General features: G+C 64.5%; 7 protein-coding genes across 7 annotated transcripts; 5 read left to right on the top strand and 2 right to left on the bottom strand.

Moving 5' to 3' along the window:
• Nucleotides 1-274: 274 nt before the first annotated feature.
• On the top strand, nt 275-1,723 carry JCM10292_005295 (uncharacterized protein; the record flags this gene model as incomplete). Its single annotated transcript, XM_076646194.1, has 2 exons — nt 275-666; nt 766-1,723. 2 exons carry the CDS (start codon nt 275-277, stop codon nt 1,721-1,723), a joined length of 1,350 nt encoding a protein of 449 aa, XP_076508473.1.
• A 723-nt stretch (nt 1,724-2,446) lies between these two features.
• JCM10292_005294 (uncharacterized protein) lies at nt 2,447-4,796 on the top strand (the record flags this gene model as incomplete). The annotated part of the gene is made up of 5 exons (XM_076646193.1): nt 2,447-2,453; nt 2,536-2,634; nt 2,700-2,914; nt 3,000-3,115; nt 3,176-4,796. The coding sequence occupies 5 exons, from the start codon at nt 2,447-2,449 to the stop codon at nt 4,794-4,796; spliced, it is 2,058 nt and encodes a 685-aa protein (XP_076508472.1).
• A 412-nt stretch (nt 4,797-5,208) lies between these two features.
• TOA2 (transcription initiation factor IIA subunit gamma) lies at nt 5,209-5,803 on the bottom strand (the record flags this gene model as incomplete). Its single annotated transcript, XM_076646192.1, has 4 exons — nt 5,209-5,328; nt 5,393-5,485; nt 5,551-5,638; nt 5,733-5,803. The coding sequence occupies 4 exons, from the start codon at nt 5,801-5,803 to the stop codon at nt 5,209-5,211; spliced, it is 372 nt and encodes a 123-aa protein (XP_076508471.1).
• A 753-nt stretch (nt 5,804-6,556) lies between these two features.
• On the top strand, nt 6,557-9,448 carry JCM10292_005292 (purple acid phosphatase family protein; the record flags this gene model as incomplete). The annotated part of the gene is made up of 18 exons (XM_076646191.1): nt 6,557-6,803; nt 6,942-7,028; nt 7,092-7,367; nt 7,492-7,538; nt 7,600-7,607; nt 7,661-7,731; nt 7,806-7,866; nt 7,939-7,964; nt 8,033-8,064; nt 8,126-8,165; nt 8,229-8,266; nt 8,328-8,387; nt 8,451-8,506; nt 8,567-8,816; nt 8,888-8,986; nt 9,051-9,056; nt 9,152-9,210; nt 9,280-9,448. The coding sequence occupies 18 exons, from the start codon at nt 6,557-6,559 to the stop codon at nt 9,446-9,448; spliced, it is 1,632 nt and encodes a 543-aa protein (XP_076508470.1).
• Nucleotides 9,449-10,164: 716 nt separating this feature from the next.
• On the bottom strand, nt 10,165-13,436 carry JCM10292_005291 (uncharacterized protein; the record flags this gene model as incomplete). Its single annotated transcript, XM_076646190.1, has 11 exons — nt 10,165-10,444; nt 10,531-11,015; nt 11,168-11,444; nt 11,506-11,682; nt 11,758-11,793; nt 11,852-11,868; nt 11,960-12,322; nt 12,404-12,546; nt 12,620-12,644; nt 12,709-13,207; nt 13,396-13,436. 11 exons carry the CDS (start codon nt 13,434-13,436, stop codon nt 10,165-10,167), a joined length of 2,343 nt encoding a protein of 780 aa, XP_076508469.1.
• Nucleotides 13,437-14,106: 670 nt separating this feature from the next.
• Nucleotides 14,107-16,316, top strand: CLP1 (cleavage polyadenylation factor subunit CLP1; the record flags this gene model as incomplete). The annotated part of the gene is made up of 5 exons (XM_076646189.1): nt 14,107-14,338; nt 14,708-15,445; nt 15,556-15,662; nt 15,776-16,134; nt 16,208-16,316. The coding sequence occupies 5 exons, from the start codon at nt 14,107-14,109 to the stop codon at nt 16,314-16,316; spliced, it is 1,545 nt and encodes a 514-aa protein (XP_076508468.1).
• Nucleotides 16,317-16,556: 240 nt separating this feature from the next.
• JCM10292_005289 (uncharacterized protein) lies at nt 16,557-17,391 on the top strand (the record flags this gene model as incomplete). The annotated part of the gene is made up of 3 exons (XM_076646188.1): nt 16,557-16,814; nt 16,892-16,910; nt 17,222-17,391. 3 exons carry the CDS (start codon nt 16,557-16,559, stop codon nt 17,389-17,391), a joined length of 447 nt encoding a protein of 148 aa, XP_076508467.1.
• Between the last annotated feature and the right edge of the window lie 571 nt (nt 17,392-17,962).

Genomic DNA, 17,962 nt, shown 5'->3' with positions numbered 1-17,962 from the left:
TCCCACTCGCTGTCCCGCCCCGCCCGCCATGGCGGATCGCCAGTGAACCCGTCCCCGAGGCTCGTCCTTCGTCCTGTCCCCGACGACTCGCCGCCTGCAGCACTCGACCCGCCGCCCCCACGCAGCCGGTAGCGAGCTAGGAACGCCCGACTCCCTCTTCACCCCCTCCTCCTCTTGCACACCGCTTTCACCTCCCCGCGCGACCGACCTCCCGGCCCGTCATCCCTCCCGCGACTCGCACATCCCGCGCACCACCTCGACTCGCACTCCCGCCATGTCGACGTGCTCGTTCGCTTCGTACCTCTACTCTCAGGGCTACTGCTCGCCCCTCGCCCTCGGCGCCGGCCCCGCTGCGCTGCAGCACGCCGCGCCCGCGCACAGCGGTTCGCTCGACGCTGCTTCGCCGCACAAGCGCCAGCGCAACCACTCGCCTGACAGCGCAGACGTCACCGCTACCGTCGTCGTCGCGGCCGCAGCGGACCCGTCGCCCCTCGGCGCGCACGACGTCGCCATGTCGTACTTTGCCGGCGCCGTTCCGCTCTCGCCGGCTTCGTCGTCCGCGACGCTCTCGCCTTCGACGGCCGCTTCTTCGCTCCCGACGACGGCAGCGCCTTCCCCCGTCTGCCCCGTCAAGTCGATCCTCCTTGCGCCCTCTTCACCGTCCAGGTGTGTCCGCGCTTCGCCGTGATTACCCATCGTGTCACACGCGTCTCGCACACCGTCCCCTGTACTGATTGCGCTGTATGTTCTCTGGGAACAATACAGCACGGTCCCGTCTTCGCCCTTCTCGTCTCCGCCCTCTTCACGCCCCGTCTCGCGCCGCTCGTCGACGTCCAAGTCGGTGCGCTTTGCGCGCTGCACCAACGCGAGCGTCTTCCCGACGCACTCGACCGCCGATTACGACCGCTCGCCGATCGTCCCGACGTGCGAGTCCGAGTCGCTCGAGATGAAGCGCTGCAAGAGCGAGGGCGAGGACGGCGAGTGGGTCCAGTGCCAGGCGCGCGAGAAGGCCTCGCACAAGGACAAGGCGGCAGCCGCGGCCGCTGCGGCCGCTGCCGCTCACGAGGGCGGGTACCGCCTCCCGCGGCACGCGCCCGCGATGGAGAACCCGGTCGAGGGCGTGCACGGCCTGATCGAGGGCGGCTTCTTTGTTGGCGAGGAGCGCGACCACCCCGCCTTCCCCGCGACGACGCCGCCGTGCGGGTCGCTTGGCGTGCACATCCCCGAGGTCGTCGCCGAGCAGGACGAGACGCTCGCCGACGCAGGCGACGACGCGCCTCGCGGCGGCGATGACGACGACGACGAGCTGTTTGTCGCCGGCGGCGAGGGCGGCGTCGACGACGAGGGCGAGCTCATGCTCGTCGACGACTCGGCCGAGAGCGACGAGTGCGGCGCGAGCGGCGCAGACGCCGTCCCGCACCTCGTGCGCGACGACTCGGCCTCGGGCGACGACTCGTCGAGCATGTCGGACCACGACGGCGCGCTGTCCGCCGCCGTCGCCTCGTCCGCGTCGTTGGCGGCGTCGGCGGGGCGCAGCAGCCCCGATCTGACGCTCGTCGGCGGCGGCGGCGCGGCGGTCGACCGCGACGAGGACAAGGCCAAGGTGGCGGCGGCGGCGTCGAGCGAGCAGCAGCGGAAGAAGAAGTTTGGGCTGTGCGCGCTCGGCAAGTGGAGCCGCTACGAGGTGTTCCAGTGCCACGACTCGCTGTCTGGGTTCGCCTGAGCGGCTCCATCCTCCCCTTCGTCCTCCTTTATCGCCGCATCTTTCTCTCCCCTCACCATCTCTGTCCTCGCATCCTTCATACGTCCGCTCGTCGTCGCAGCAGCAGCAGCAGGGTCCGCAGTCGTTCCTCCCTCTCTCCTCTCACCCGTCGAAGCGCCTCGGTCGCTCCGGGTTCCCCTCCTCTTACCCCCTTCCTCTTTCCTCGTACATCCCTAGCGGAGCTTCCCCACCCCTTCATTACTGGCTTCGGCTTCGCGCCCCCGTCTCCCTCCCATTTACCGCTGTCCATGATTCCCCCTCCATACGGTCGCCGGACGAGCGAGCCGGCCTGGCTTCGCTCTAGTTCCGCTTTGTCCGTCGCAGTGCCTATTTTACCCACATTCTCACGCACAACTTGCGAGTGTCTGAGAGGCTCGTGGAGCGTTGGAAGGAGCGATATTGTCCGTCCGTTGCTCGCACCGGAGCTTCCGCTCGCCGGCTGCTTCCGCTTCATCGCGGCTTCGCGCTTCTTTGCGGTCTTGCAGCTCTTCAGTGCTTCCTCAGAGGCTCGTCGATCGCCCGGAGCGCTGTACACAGTGTCCTGAGCTTGCGCGACATCGAAGTCGGCTTCATCGGTTGAAGCGATCTACGCTCGTTCTCGCGTCGTAGCAACGCCTTTTGAGATCCCGCTCGAGTCGCCAAGGCGCTGAGCTAGTGTACATAAGTGCCTGTCAGGCGCGCGCTATGTCTGGTACGCCCTCACTCGCGATGTCAACACGCTCCTCCCGCACTCACCCCTGGTCGCCGCACGTGCGCCACCATCTCGCCTGCAGCCGTGTACTCGATATTCACGTCGCCACACCACCCTCCGGTCCCGTCGCACCTCCCGACGCTCATCGTCACGCCGCACGGCCGGCCGTCGCAGATTCTCTGTGAGCCAACATGGCCCGATCCTTCCCTCCTGCCGCGCGCTGACGAGCTTCTGCACCCCGCCCAGACACGTACCTGCACACCAACACCAACACCGAGAACTACCTCCTCACGCCCTCGCCCGAGGGCGACCTCTGCGTCGCCAAGCTCTTCCCGCCCGATGCGACCGGGTCGCTCCGCCTCGGCGCCGCCAACGCCGCCGCGGCGTCGGGCGCTGCGGCGCACGTGAGATGCGAGGCGGGGAGGGGGCTCGCGTGGAAGATTGCCCAAACGGGGATTCAGGTGCGTGTGGACTCGACACCGCTTCTGAGCGCTCGCGCCTCATTCGGGGCACACAGTGCTGATACGAGGTCGTTACGCCGCACAGAATCCCGTGTACAAGGTGCTTCTGCCGAACCCAGACTTGCCCGGCGACGACCAGCCGCTGTTCCAGGTCTCAAAGCCGAATCCGAACGCGCCGTGGTGGTCCCTCTTTTACTTCGCGTGAGTGCTTTTCCTTCCCAACGATGCCGACATCGAGTCCTGACGCTTCGGTGCACGCAGCTATGCCGGCCATCTGATCCCGCCACGCCGTATCGAATTCGGCCGCATCTCGAAGAACGCCCCCGAGCAGGGCGGCGGCACTCGCGTCGCCATCACGGGCGGGACGGAGGAAGAGAAAGCCGTCTGGGCGTCGCTCGGACCGGGCAACGAAGATGCCGTCGAGTGGCTCGTCGTGTGCGCCGCGCTCACCGTCCTCGACGACGAAATTGTCGCCACTTCGGCGGGCCCCGCCGCAGCGGGACTCGTCCCTCCTCCTGCTCACGGCGGCAAGACCTCCCCGAGCGGCAGCCCGAGGCGGGCAAGAACGCCCGGCCTATCGTCCCAGCAGGCGAGCCCGATGCGCGTCGTCCCCGCCATGGAAATGCAGACGCATGTCCCGCGGTCGGCATCCGGGTCGTCGCTCGCGCATGTTGCGTCAGGGGGCCTGGCGTACCCTGTCGCGAAAGAGCCGTCGCCCGCCCAGCAGATCCAGATGCAGCAGCAGCAGAGGGCGTCGAGGCCGTCGTCTGCGGGACCGCCGGTGCAGCAGCAGCAGCAGCCCGACTACCAGCAGCAGCAGCCTCGCGAGCCGTACTCGCAGCCGCCGCCTCCGCGGCAGCAGTCTGCGCCTCCGCCTCCGGAGCAGCAGAGCTATCAGCGTCCGCAAGAGCAGCGGCAGCAGCGCGAGCAGCACTCGCAGCCGCCGCCTCCGCGTCAGCAATCGATGCCCTCAGCCCAAGAGCAAGAATACTACGCTGCATCCAAAGAGCAGCAGCTGCAGCAGCACCAGCAGCCGTATCCGCCTCGCCAGCTTCCACCGCCCATCCCACCGCAAGCGGTTCAGCCGCCACCTGCGCAGTCGCAGCCGTACCCTCAGCAATATCAGCAGCAGCAGCCAACGTACCAGCAAGGCTACCCTCCTGCGTCTTACAACGGCTACCCGGACCCTCGTGCCGTCCCACCTCCACACCCTTCTTCGTCCTCTCGCCCGTCCTCGCACGGCGGCTACGTGCCTCCGCCCCGCTCCTCGTCCCACCCGTCTCTGCAGCAGCCCCAGCCCCAGCATCCGCCTCGGGGTCTTGTCCCGCCGTCATCCTCCTCGCGCCCGCCTTCCTCTTCGCGCACCCCGCCCGCGCCATCCTCTTCCCGCCCGCCGTCCTCGTCCTCCCGCCCGCGCACCGCGCCCCCCGTCGCAGCAGCAGCAGCCCCTTCTCCAAGCAAGGACAAGGACGAGAAGAAAAAGACGGGCACGGCGCGCCTCTTTTCGGCATTCCGCAACTCGCCCGCGCCGCAGGACTACTTCCCCGCGCCGCCGTCCGAGGTGCAGGCGCAGGAGGGGCGCGCGCCGCCGCCTCCGCAGCAGCAGCAGCAGCAGCCTTCTCGGGAGAAGCGGGAGCACAGGCAGAAGGAGCAGGCAGGCGCGAGAGGCGGCGCCGCGGGGGATGCGGCCGCGTTCATGCTGCAGCCCGATCCGCACTCGCACGGGCACGAGTACGGGAACGGGCAGACGTACGGCGCGGGAATGCAGCCTCCGCCGTCGCTGGCGATGTACGACTCGTCGAGGCCGTTGTCGAGCGGGAGCGGGACGTCGTCTGGAGCCGGAGGGGGAGGGGGCAAGAAGCTGTTCAAGAGTCGGCGATGAGGGTCGAGTGCGCGCCGCCTGAATGCTGTTGTACTCCCCTCCACTCACTAGATACTGTTATTCACGATGCCTGTTGCCTCACGACCGCTCTCGGTGCGAAGTGAGGTGAGGGGAAGCAACAAGAGCGACATTTGGGATTGCGACGTGAGTTTCTTGGGGGGTACAGCACTGCGAGAGACGGAAAGGAACGACGAAGAGAATGTGGTTCGTGTACAGGACTCGCGGGGAGCGGTCCGGGTTCTATGCTTTGCGAGGAAAGAGGGAGAAAAGAGGCGGAACAAGCTGCGAGAGCTTGAAGGGCCCTCAGCACCCCGGTACAGGATGCGCGGTCCACAGGAAGGAGGCCCACCTCAAACGTCAGAGGTGACTAGGCGAAAGGAGAAGCCGCCGGGGCAGAAGCGCAGTGAAGCGCTCACTTGGCGGGAGCGTCGCCCGACTTGCACGCGACGATGCGGCACTTGCCGTCGACGGTGACAACGTCGGCGTTGTTCTCGAGCTTGAACGTCGGGTTCTGCAGGATGAAGGTCCAGACCTGCGCGGGGGAGACACAGTCAACACGGCGAGCGAGGCTGCGGCTGTGCTCTCCATCGACGCACCTCGTCGATGTGGCGGTAGGTGCTGAGGTGCGCCTTGACGGTCGCCTTTGCCTTGACGTCCTTCTGGAGTGCCTGCGAGGCCGACTTGTCGAACTGCGCGGGCGGGTGAGCGGTCAGACGACATGTCATCCAGCAGCGGAGGGTACGGGAGGACGCACCTGGCTGAGGGTCATGAGGGCGAGCTGCGGGTTGATGTGCCCGCTGTTGATGAGCTCATCAAGGGCCTCTACGAGTGCCGTCCCGAGGCTGCAGGGCGCGTGCAGGACGAGGGGAAGGGCGGAGGGACGAGGGGGTAGTCAGCCTCGCTCGCGGGAGAGCGTGGGCACGGGCTCAGACGGACGCCGAGCGGCGGTAGATCTGGTAGAAGGGCGTCTGCGTCGCCGCCTGCGCCGGTGCTGCCGAGCCACTCATCGCGCGCAACGGGAGGACGAGACCCGCGAACACAGAGACCCCTCGCGCGGCCGGGCCACCGTGACATCGCCAGCAGTACGCAGGGCGGAGCTGTGCGTGTCGCCAGCGCTACCAGTGCCGCTCTCAGAGGCTGGTCCGCCAGCCTGAGCTCCCCAGACGGCCGGTGGACCGCGGGGCAGCCTCGTCGACGATGTGACCCGGATCGCAATGCCGCTGTACAGGCTCGTACCGCTCAAGTGCGACCAAGACTGTTGCACCGCTGTCTTGTACACGCTGTCGTCCTCCCCCTTGTGCTCAGCTTGGCGCTCGAGGGATTGCTCTCGAGGTCTCTGACCGCCAGCTGTGCACCTGCATGTCCTCTAGCCTCGCACAGAGCTAGCCTTGATTGTTCAGGGTATTTGCGAGCGTGTCTGTCGCCTTACTGTGCGCGTCTGGCGGGCGGTCGCCCAGCCGCACGTTCAGGCCGGCCGCCTCGTTCCCCTTGGCCGCCTTGCGCACGTTCTCTCCCCTCCCGCGACCGTCCCTTCCTTCTTCCCCAGATCTGCGCCAAAACGGGCGCTTAGCTAGCGCACGATGTACTGCTTCTCATTGGCTGCACCGGTGCGGGACTGCCTCTGCCGGCGGAACATGCTGTCTCTCGGCGCGACGCGACAGAACGCCCGCCCTGTTTCCCGTCTCCCGCTGCTTGCTTCCGTTCCCTGCCCTTCCTGCCGTGCTGCCTCTTACGCCCCCTTCCCGAGCTGCCAAGGCAACATGCTCGCCTCCCTTCTTGCTGCTGGCGCTGCCGCCAGTCTCGCGTCCTCGGTCCTCGCCGCCGAGATCCCCGCCGCAAACACGTTCAAGTGCGGCGCGACCGACCTCGGAAACGGAGTGCACGTCCCCGGCGCCATCCCCAAGAACCTCAAGGAGCCGCTCCAGCACCGCCTCGCGTACGCCGGCGCCGACGGCATGACCATCTCGTGGTCGTCGTTTACCAAGTGGGACGAGCCGACTGTCTGGTGTGCGTAGATGATCCAGTCTCTCGGTTTCGCATTGAGACCACGAGCGGATCTGCTCTCTCATTCTCGCATGGAGACCACGAGCGGATCTGCACTGGAGCGAGCCGTCTAGCAACAAGCTGATCTCCGTTTCACTGCAGACGGTGAGCGTCCGGACAAGCTCAACCAGGTCAAGTCGTCCGACCTCTGCAGCACCTACCCGACGAGCCGCACCTACAACTGCCATGGTCCGTCGCACTTACGGCGATTGAGTGACGCGTCGGGCTGACCTTCCTGATTTGCGTCCAAAGTCAAGCTCCACGGCCTCAAGCCCAACACCAAGTACTACTACAAGGTTTCGGGCACCAACGGCTACGAGGCGGCGTACCTCCCGACCTACACTTTCACTACCGCGCGCGAGGCGGGCGACGAATCTCCATACACAATCGCGACGTTCGGCGACCTGGGCCTCATGGGCGAAGATGGACTCTCGGACGCTACCGGGCCCTTTGGCGGGTCGGAGCACGCCGTACTGGACTCGAACGAGACGAACACGATCCAGTCGCTCCTCGCGCTCGCCGACACCTGTGCGTTTGCGCAACACACTATGCGGATGAGAGGATCAGAGCGCGTCAGGGTCAACCAGCCGAGCCTGACGAGTGCTTCTGGTCCTCCCGCTACGGCGCACTCTGATGACTTTGCGCCTTACAGACGACTTCATGTACCACGTTGGCGACATCGGCTACGCCGACTATGCAGTGCGTCATTCACATATGCAATCAGGCCAGCCTAAGCTGATCTTTGTTTTCTCTTCCGCAGCTCAAGCAGTACGTATGACCTGACCGCTCCAAAAGAACGGTCCTGACGCCTCTTTGAACAGGTTTGTGCAGGGTTACTGGGGGACTGGAAACGAAACGACGCAACCTACGCGCCAGGACGTCGCCGACCACTGTGAGTCGCGGCTCATCCGCGTTCTCTTCCTTCTTCCCCCGAGCTCTCCGGTCTGACTTGCATGTGAGTCGTAGACGAGTGCATGAGCGAGCAATTCTTCGACCAGATGCGCCCTGTCACGGCGCAGAAGCCCTGGTGCGTCGCTGTCACTTTCGCCTTTCGCCTGCACGCGTTTCCGTCCGCTGACCTCGCCTCTCTTCACCGCAGGATGGTCCTCCCGGGCAACCACGAGGGTCTGTTCTGTTCCTTGCGATGATGAGCCGGCTTCGGGGGTCAAGCTGATTAGGTATCGCATGAACAGCCAACTGCGATAACGGCGGTGTGACTGACAAGGTGCCTTCGACATCATTGCTTACCTTGCCGACATGTTTGTTCTAACGTCTCAAATGCACAGCGGGCCGACATCGTCTACACCGACGACTGGTGCCTGCCTGGTACGTTCCCGTCCTTTCCGCTCGCCCAGCGCTCCGTCTGACCCAGTCTTACCTGCGATACAGGCCAGACCAATTTCTCGTGGTTCATCGAGCACTACAAGGTGCGCTGCTCTGCTCGCTTCCGCCTAGAGTGCTTCCAGCTGACATGGACCATCGGTGCAGATGCCTTCGTACGAGTCCGAGGGCCGCTCCAACTTCTGGTACTCCTTCGACTCCGGCATGGTGAGCCGCCTGACTTCTCAGAGGGCTAACTGGCTCACAGCTGACGACTGCATCAACCTGCAGGTCCACTACATCTCGCTTACCTCGGAGACTGACCTCGGCGAGGGCCTCGTTGGCCCGTGAGTCTTTCCTGTCTCAGTGTCCGGTCCTCAAACGGAGTCTGACGCGGCGTTCCACAGCATCGAGAACTCGACGAACAATCACAACGGTCCGTTTGGCCGCCCGAACGAGCAGGTCGACTGGCTCAAGGCCGACCTCGCCAAGGTCGACCGTTCCAAGACGCCCTGGGTGCTCGCGCACATCCACCGCCCGTGGCTGACCAACGTCAACGGTGACGAGCCGCACGTGTACACGGCGTGGCAGCAGGCGTTCGAGAACATCTTATACGAGGGCGAGGTCGACGCGGTCATGCACGGGCACGTTCACACCGTGCGTCGTGACTTCGCTCTACGTGAATTGTTGACGACTTGTTGACAACTTGTGTGACATGTCGGCCGCAGTACGAGGTCTTCGCGCCGCAGTACAACGGCACGGTCGACGAGAACGGCCTCAACAACCCTCGCGCACCTCTCTACATCATCAACGGCGCCGCTGGCCACGTGCGTCTTTTGCGCGCCTAGTCTACCGTGCCCAAGCTGACGATGGTGTTGCATTTGTCTGCAGTACGACGTGAGCACGATTGATTCCTTTTCACCGCGACACCTTCATCGCCAGCATCCGCAAGCCTTCCGAGCTCTCGCTGACGCCTTCTCGCGTACATACAGGGTCTTGACGAATTCCCGAGCGAGTACCGCGACCCGAGCACGATCTACGCGACCGACCAGTACGCTTCCACCGTTTCTAGCTTCTGTCGGCCGCGCGGCGCTGACTTGTTCCCTTCCCCATCGCGCAGGGAGATGGGCTGGGGACGCATGACGTTCCACAACCGCACGCACATGACGTACGAGTACGTCGCGTCGCGCAACAGCTCGGTCATCAACTCGAACACGCTCTACAAGGCGCACGAGTACGACTCGGACAAGCACAAGCGCAGCTCGTGGTGCGGCAAGTTCAAGTGCTGAGCATAAATGCTCGAGAGGGTAGAGGTGCTTCTGCATAGACTCGCGGCATTTGTACAGGTGGACAGATAAAACAAAAGGGATGCAAGGCTGCCGTAGACGCTTTTGTACTGGACTCAGTACATTCTGGCTGTACCTCGTGCACCAGGCGACGTTTCTTGTCCATGTCGCGACCCTGGACTCGGTCTCTTTGAACGTCGTGCTCCGTGCTTCTCGCAAGTCTCCAACGCGTCCCGCGCGGCCGAGTTCGCGACTTCGCACACCACACCAACATTCGAGTGAGACTTTCCGGGCTCGTTCGTCCCCTGAGCTTGAATTCAAAGCGTTGGCTCGCTCGGTCGGCCGCGGAGACGGTCGTGAAAGCGAGCATCGTGAGAGACATGGTATCGCCGTTTGAGAAGGCCGACGTCGCTATTCGCTCAGCTCTCCCCAGGTTCGTGCTTACATGTTGTCATCAGCTCTGTAGCTGAAAGACGCCGAGACCCAACAGACTGGACGCACGCCGGCGGACAGCGGACACAGTCAGTGCCCGTTCTGCGGCTTGCTTCCGACAGCACTTTCGCTTCGCTGTTCTCGGCTGTCTCTCCCTCTCCCTCGACACCAGTATGTCGGTATATACTCGTTGCGGAGACTATGCACAGTAGACTAGACACAGAGAGGAAAGAGCAGCGAGCGAGGGTAGGCTGCAAGCTGGAAACAGGCGCGCTCCCACGGCTGCCTTAGAAGGCTACCTGGTCGGTCTGCTCGCGCTGCCAGTGGCGGTGCTGGGCGCAGGCGTCGATGAATGCCTTGCCGAAGCCCGTGAGGTCGCCCGCGCCCGAGACCTTGGCCCAGAGGGACGACTCGTCGCTCGCGAGGTTCTCGGCGAGGACGACGCCGTTCTTCGACGAGTAGGCCTCGTGCAGCGCCGCCTTGTACTCGGTGATGCCGGGGAGCGCCTTGTGCGCAAAGATCGGAACCGAAGCGCCGACGGTCGCGATGGTCTTGAAGTGACCGTACCTGTCGTACGAGGGACGTCAGCGACTGCCGTGCCGGTGCAAAGGGAAGCCGTGCGGAAAGATGTGTATGAAGGAAATGAGACGCACGCCTCGCGGATCCAGTGGAGCGCGCGGCCCTTGCCAAGCTCCGAGACGAACTTCTCGTCGCCGTCCGGGATAAAGATGGCATCGAAGAGCGTCGAGCGACCCGACTCGAGCGTGAAGTTGCTGTTGATGACACCCTTGGCACCCGAGTCGCCCGGCTTGGTGCCGCGCGGGTAGCACGGGCCCTTGCGCGAGCCGACGACGTTAGCGATCGAGCCGAGAGCGCTGATGGCGGCGACCATGCCCGAGACCTGGAGCGCGTCGAAGCCGTCGAGCGCAAAGATGGCGACGCGGCGGCCGACGGCGGACGACGGGTTGTTGGGCGAGAGGAGCGAGAGCGAGTTCTGGCCGTCCGTCTTCTTGCCGTGGTTCTGGACCTTCGGCTCAGGAACCTCGATGTCGAACGCACTGGCGACCGCGAGCGCAAGGTTGTGGTCGACGTCGTTCCAGCGCAAGATGTTGCGCCTCTGCACCTCGCGGTCGTCGCACTACGGGGCGAAAGCGATTTGTCAGTAACAGCCTTTCATGTCGCAAGCCCGCGCTGATCAGATTTGGTATCTGAGAACCTCCGCAGAGCACTGCGAGCGCATGCGTCTCCTCTGCGAGTCTGCGCGTGATACGGACGAGCAGAGAGACGTACGCGGCCAAGTTCGAAGATGGCAGCCTCGATGATGTGCTGCTGCTCGACCTCGCTCATCGAGTTCCAGAAGAGCTGAGCCTGGTTGTGGTGCTCCGCGAAGCGCTTGGGGCGGAGGCGGCCGCGAACGCCCTCAACCTTGTACGGCGCGAAGGTGAGGTGGCCCTCCTTGACGGCCAGGTGCGACGCGATGGCTGCGTCGTCGGTCGCGTAGTTCTGGCCCTTGCCGTGCGGGGTGGCCACGTTCGGCGTCTCAAAGCGGTTCGGGTAGTAATGCGGGCTGTCGGAAGAGCTGCCGTCAGCAAAAAGGCAGGTCAAGATGCTCGGCCGGAGAAGCGTACCCGGCGGGGATGCGGTGCTGGTGTTGGCCGTCGCGGATGGTCGAGATGAACGGGCACACCGAACGGTTGATCGGGAGCGACGGGAAGTTGACGCTGCCGAGACGGCTGATCTGCGTGTCGTGGTACGAGAAGTTGCGGAGCTGGAGCATCGGGTCGTTCGAGTAGTCCATGCCCGGGCTGCATTGAAGGGCACGCTAATCAGCATGCCTGCCAGTCGAACGTCGACGCGGGTCGAGAAATAGCGGAACGCACACGATGTTGCTCGTGCAGAACGCAACCTGCTCCGTCCTGCGAGCGGAGATTGGATCAGTCGCCGCACATTGGACATCAAGATGATCGTACGTACTCAGCGAAGTAGTTGGTCTGCGCGATGAGGGGTAAGGCACAGACGAGGAAACGGGACGAAAGTCAGACTGGAGAGTGCAAATGACAAGGGGAAGGGGACAGGACGTACCGGGTTGCGGTTGAGCGTCATAGTACCAACCCACTTGATGGGGACGAGCTCCTCCGGAACAAACTTGGTGCAGTCGAGGATGTCAAAGTCGAAGCCGAGCTCCTCCTCCTCCGAGATGAGCTGGACGCCGAGCTCGTACGACGGGTGCGCGCCCGCCTCGATGGCGTCGGCAAGGTCGCGACGGAGGTAGTCCGGGTCCTGACCGCCGAGCTTGAGGCACTCGTCCCAGACGAGCGCGTGCTGGCCGAGATGCGGCTTCCAGTGGTACTTGACAAAGGTGCGCTTGCCCTCCTTGTTGACGAGGACGAACGTGTTGACACCGAAACCCTTGAGCATGCGGTACGAGCGCGGAATGGTGTAGTCCTACGAGTGCCGCAGTAGTCAGTACCGCGATGGCGAAGCAAGAGAACAACGGAGAGCGAAGCGACACTGTCGTCAACGCACCGAGAGCGAGAAGAGGGACATCGCGAGCGAGTCTGGCGTCAGGCTCATGAAGTCCCAGAAGGAGTCGTGCGCAGTCTGCGCCTGAGGCACGTGGGTCTGCGGCTCAGGCTTGCCCGAGTGGATGAGGTCGACGAACTTGACGCCTGCGCAGGAAGCGTGAGTCACGCTTCTGCGAACGCTAGATCGTGCGTGAAGAAGTCGGGAGAGCAGCCTCACCGTCCTGAATGAAGAAGATGGGAATCTGCGCAGGCGGATCAGGTAAGACAGTGCCGGCAGCGAGGAGAAGACCTGCAATGAAGACCTACGTTGTTGCCGACGATGTCCCAGTTGCCTTCGTTGGTGTAGAACTTGACCGCGAAGCCGCGAACCTCGCGCGCAGTCTCGGCGGCACCGTTCTGGCCGAGGACGGTCGAGAAGCGGGTGAAGACGGGCGTCTCCTGCCCGACCTGGGTGAGCACCTTGGCGCAGGTGACGTCCTCGAGCGACGTGTGGAGCTTGAAGACACCGTGGGCACCGGCGCCGCGGGCGTGGACGACGCGCTCAGGGATGCGCTCGTGGTCGAAGTGCGAGATGCGCTCGCGCGCGACGGGGTCGTCGATGCTCGTCGGGCCGCGCGGGCCCGCACGCATCGACGTGTCGAGATTGTCGACGGGCGCCTGGGCGAAGTTCGAGACGTGCTTGTCGCCGTCGAGCGGGACGCGGACCGTGAGGCCCTCGAGCTGGGCGATCTTGGCGTTCGTGCCGAGCTGCTCGCGCGCGTGGCCAAAGGCCTGCGTCTGGGCAACACCGTCTCCAGTGTAGCTCCTGTAGTCGGAAACAGCGGAGCCGAGAGCAAGCAAAGATGAGTCAGCGAAAGCTGCTCCAAAGACGGGTCATGCCACGCGGTCTCTGCACGTCGCGCCAGTCGGGCGAATGACGCTTGACGTCGCTACAGGAAGGTGGCGGAAGCGACCGAGCGGAATCGCGCTGCCACTGCAGAAATGTGAGCTCACATTGTAGTGGCTGAAGGAGTGGAACGAGCATAAGTCAGCATCTGCAGCCTCCGATGCGCGATCGACGACATTGCCACGCACTCTGAAGTCGGTGGTAACGCTGAAGTCTGCGCAGAACGCCACAGGAGAGGTGTGAGCAAGCGATCGGAAGGTTGAGAAGGCGAAGTGGGGTCGACGCACGGAAGAGTCGCCTCGCTCGGTTGGCGGGTTCGTGTGCTTTGCTAGTTTGACAAGAGTCGTGCAGACGAGTGCACGGCGCGGTGGAGGAAGGAGAAAGGACCTCGGACAGAGATCCAATCGCCCGACGGACAAGTGCGATTCTCCTCGACGTCAGTTCGCGTCGCTTCGGCAAAGCGCCATCGCCCCGCTCGCGCAGTCGCGAGCCTTTTCACCGCGTCCATCGAGCACGTGCAATCGCCATTACCATTCGCTCGCACGGCCACTCGCCGGTCCCTCCGATCGCGGACGCTTCTTCCCTCGTAGAGAGGGCGCACTGCCCCAACTCGTTCCCAGCCGCGTGGCTTGCTGCGAATCTTCAATCAGGTCGAGATTAGTTGTGCACGTGTCCTTGAGAGTCTGATAGCACCAGCGCGTGCGAGTCCTGCTGCTCGTGTCGGGGTCGAGGAGGGTCTCGCTGCTGCCACGCGTAGCTTCGCTTGCCATCGCACCCGGGATCTTCTCTTTGCAGCGCTGCACAGAGATACAGCCTGCATGGGCACGCACGCACCTCATCCGACGCGCCGCTTCTCGATCCCGCCGACCCACGAGCTCCGCTTCGAGCTCGAGAGCCCGACCGACGCCCTCTCGCTCAAGCTCGTGGGCGGGCACGCAGAGGTCTTTGGCTGCGAGCTCGTGCCAGGGCTCGAGTATGGCTTCAGCCACGAGCAGCGCGCAGCCGTGTGGGCGCCCGGGTTAAACGGCGAAGGCGCCGAGGTCGAGATGAGTCTGCACTTCCTCAACAACACCGCTCGACTACGCGATCGAGGCATGGACCGGGCTGCAGGGTGGCGCCAGCTACTGCAGTGGCCCAACTCGGCGCGAATGGGACGAGGAGACACACTTGGAATGCACCTTGTCGTGGCCGTCTGGCGAGCCGATGAGGCTTGCAACGCTACGAGGGACTCTCGCCGCCCGTTTGAGAGCTTCTTGATGGTTCGCGGACAGCGCAAGGCGATCGTCGCTCCAGCAGGGCCCTTTGACGCTCTCGACTCTGCTCGTACTCGCAGCCTCTGCGAACCGCTTCCAGCAACTCCTGCTATAGATCTTCCCTGAGCACTCGAGCTGACCCAGAATCGTGCTATCCACGTGACAGGCGCGCTCGACTCGGTCTACGTCGCATCCGAATCCGCCCTCTCGACCTACTTCAACCTGCATCTCGCCCTCACCCGCCTCCGCCTCCTCGCCCGCCCCTCCTCCTTCGCGCTCACCCGCGACCTGTCGCAACCAGACGACGAAGTTGCGCCTCCCCGAGTCCTCATCGTCGGCGAGCGCGGCGTGGGCAAGACGACGCTGCTCAAGATGCTCGTCAACTGGCGCAACCGCGCCGAGCGCGCCGTCTGCGGCGCGGCCAAGCCCGCGAGCGGCGTCACGATCGTCAACCTCGATCCGAGCGAGGGCATGTGGACGATGCCCGGCTCGATCGGTGTCGCGAGCACGAGCGCCGTCCTCCCGACGACGACGCCCGCTGCGCCGTTCGGCACGTCGTTTTCGTCCGGTCCGCCCGTCCCCTTCCCGCCGCCCACGGCTTCGTCCTCGTCGTCGGCGGCGGCGGCAGACCAGCCGCCGCCGTATGTCCCGCCGGTCAACTCGGATGCGTTTGCACCGCTCGTCGACCCGCTCGTCTTCTTCGCCGGCCACCTCTCGGCAAACGTCAATCTTCCGCACTACGAGCTTTTGTTGCAGAGCGTAGCGGACGCGGCAAAGAAGAAGGTCGACGAGGCTGGGATGGGGAGCTGGAAGGCCGGCTGGATGGTTGACACGCCGGGCGAGTGGGCAGAAAAGAAGGGCGGAGGTTGGGAGAGGATCAAGGCGGCTGTGCGAGCCTTCGAGAGTGCGTTCGCTCATCTCGCCGCGCCTATATAGGAAGGGACGGGCCCGGCGTCCCCTCAATCCCCTGCTTGAGCACGAACAGGTGAGCTGACGTCGACTCTGTATACGTAGTCAACACCCTGCTCGTCGTTGGATCCGAGCGGTCATACGTTGAGATGACCAAGCTCATGAACACGAACAAGACGGTGACGGTCGTGCGTGTGCCGAAATCGGACGGGGTGCGTTCCCTCTCCCTGCGTCGTCAGCTCTCTCAATTGGGGGTTTGGCGCGACTCGATCCACGAGGACGCATACAAAGGTTTAAAGGGACTGACTCGCGCCGCCATACACAGGCTTCGGACCTCGACCTGTCTACGCAAGCGCGCCTGCAAGCGCTGCAGACGCGGTCGTACTTTTATGGCGGCCCTCCGCTCACGCAGGGCCTCCTCTCGCCCTTCAGCATCATCGTCAAGCTGTCGGACCTGCGCATCGTGCGCGTCGGCGAGCCCGCGGGCGCGCATGCGCCGACGAGCGCGCTCCCGCTCGGCGCGACGCGGCTCACGCGCGACACCGAGCTCGTCGAGGTCGATCTCGAGGGCCCGCGCGCGGCCAACGAGGTCGTCAACCGGATTCTGGCAGTGCCGATGGCGGAGGAGGAGCGCGACGGCCAGGAAAAGGTCGTCAAGGGACCGGTCATGGGCTTCGTCTGGGTGTGCGTCCGGCTGTCTGGCTCGATTACACCTGCGACTGGCAAGCTCACTGACTCTCGATGCACGCTGTCGCAGGTCTGCGCTCGACAAGGAGAAGAAGAAGATTACGCTGCTTTCGCCGCTGCCGGGGCGGCTGCCGAGGAAGACGCTCGTGCTCGGCGGTCTCGACTGGGTGGATGCGTAGTCGGTGTGCACATGCAACAGCTGCTATCCTGGCACTCTCCTGCGCGTCACAAGCTGTCTGTCGAGCGAGCAAAGGCGACGGACGAGAGAAGCGCGGGCGAGCCAAAATGAGGCCGAGCGAAAGCCACGCGAGAGGCGAGAGGCAAGTTCGGCGCGCGCTGACTTCGCCGAACTCAGCTTCGTCGGGCGCCTCTTTTCGTCCGCTGCTTCGCTCCTGGGCGCACCCGAGAATCCCCGCAGGATGGCCACGGCTTGCACGCTGCTGCACTCGCCCCCGTCGCGGCTCCCCTCGCCGCCGCTGAGCGACAAGTCGTCGCTGCTTTCGTTCGACAGTGCGCCGCCGAGTCCGAGCGACGTCGATGCGGCGTCGCCCTACACCCGGCCGCCGCCTGGTGCGCTCGTCTTTGCGCAGCATGTCCACCGCTGCCCGCCCAAGATGACCTTGACCGAGCGGAGCAAGGTGTGGTACGCCGGGCTGCTGTCCGAAACTCTCGAGGCGGTGCGCTCCCTCTCTCTCGCGCCTTGTGCGCTCTCTTTGGCACTTTGCAACAGTCTGACCCGTTTGTGACCTTGCAGTGGGAGAGCCTGCTCCTCCGTGCGCTTCCAGGACCTCCTCTCGTGACCGCATCGCGATGCTGACCTCGTTCGGCTTGTGTCGTCTGTCGATCCCTTCCACCTCTGCTCGCTCGGCCCCGATCCGCTCCTGCCTCGCTCGCGCCGCTGTCCGTGCCGCGCCAACTCGCCGCTCGCCCGACGTCTCGTGCGCCTGCCACGCTCTTCGCCACGCTCGCCCTCGCCTCCACTTTGCCCTCGGACTCCGCTTTCACCTGCCTCCTCCTCATCTCCGATCCCTCTCGCCCCTCTCGCTCCCTCCCTCCTCTTTGCGCCACACCCGACAACACACAGACTTCCTCCTCCTCGCGCTCTTCGCCCTCGTCTACCTCGCCCTCTCGCGCCTCCTCGCGCCCGCCGTCCTCACGCGCCTCGAGACCCGCGTGCGCTTCTACCTCTTCGGAGCCGGCAGCCACGCGCAGGCGCAGGCGCATGCGCATGCGCTCGACTGGGCGCAGGCGTGATGTTGCCGCGCTTCGTGCACCTGCGGTTGGTCCGGCCTCGAGCACGGCGATCCCCTCGTCGTCGTCGTTCCGCGGCTGGCCTTCCCGTCTCCGTCCCCCGTCTCGGTTCCCGCCCGCCCCCCTGTATCTAGCGCATCCGCGTCGCACAACGACGACGATCTCCACCCGTACATAGCCCTTCATCCCGCATAGCTCCCCCTCCTAATCCGCGACCTTTTGCTTTTTTCCTGCCACACCCTGTTGCTCTATTTTCCCCCCACCTTTACTTACGCTACGCCCTCTTCTGCACCATCGTAGAACAGCCCTCGACGTAACGCGGGCTCTGCACCGAATTAGTCGAACGAAGCTTGCCCTTCACATGGGTCGTGCGTTCCGGCTTGTCGAGAGATCCTGCCGCGGCCGCACCCAGAGGCAGCGCGCCGGCATACGTTGGCGAGCGAGCCTGCACCCCGCCTGCGTCATCTGGTGATAGTAAGAGTGTGCCGTCCAGGATCGGACCGCGAACCGCGGAGAATCACACCAGTGCAGCGCAAGAACGGCATGAGCAGCACATGTTCGCACTGCTACTAAG

The sequence above is a fragment of the Rhodotorula paludigena genome (genome assembly GCF_050403205.1).
Source record: "Rhodotorula paludigena JCM10292 DNA, Rt_paludigena_JCM10292v1_ctg3, whole genome shotgun sequence".
NCBI classification, from domain to species: Eukaryota; Fungi; Basidiomycota; class Microbotryomycetes; order Sporidiobolales; family Sporidiobolaceae; genus Rhodotorula; species Rhodotorula paludigena.
Note: the sequence above shows the minus strand (reverse complement) of the source record. Positions and strands in the feature narration are given on the sequence as shown.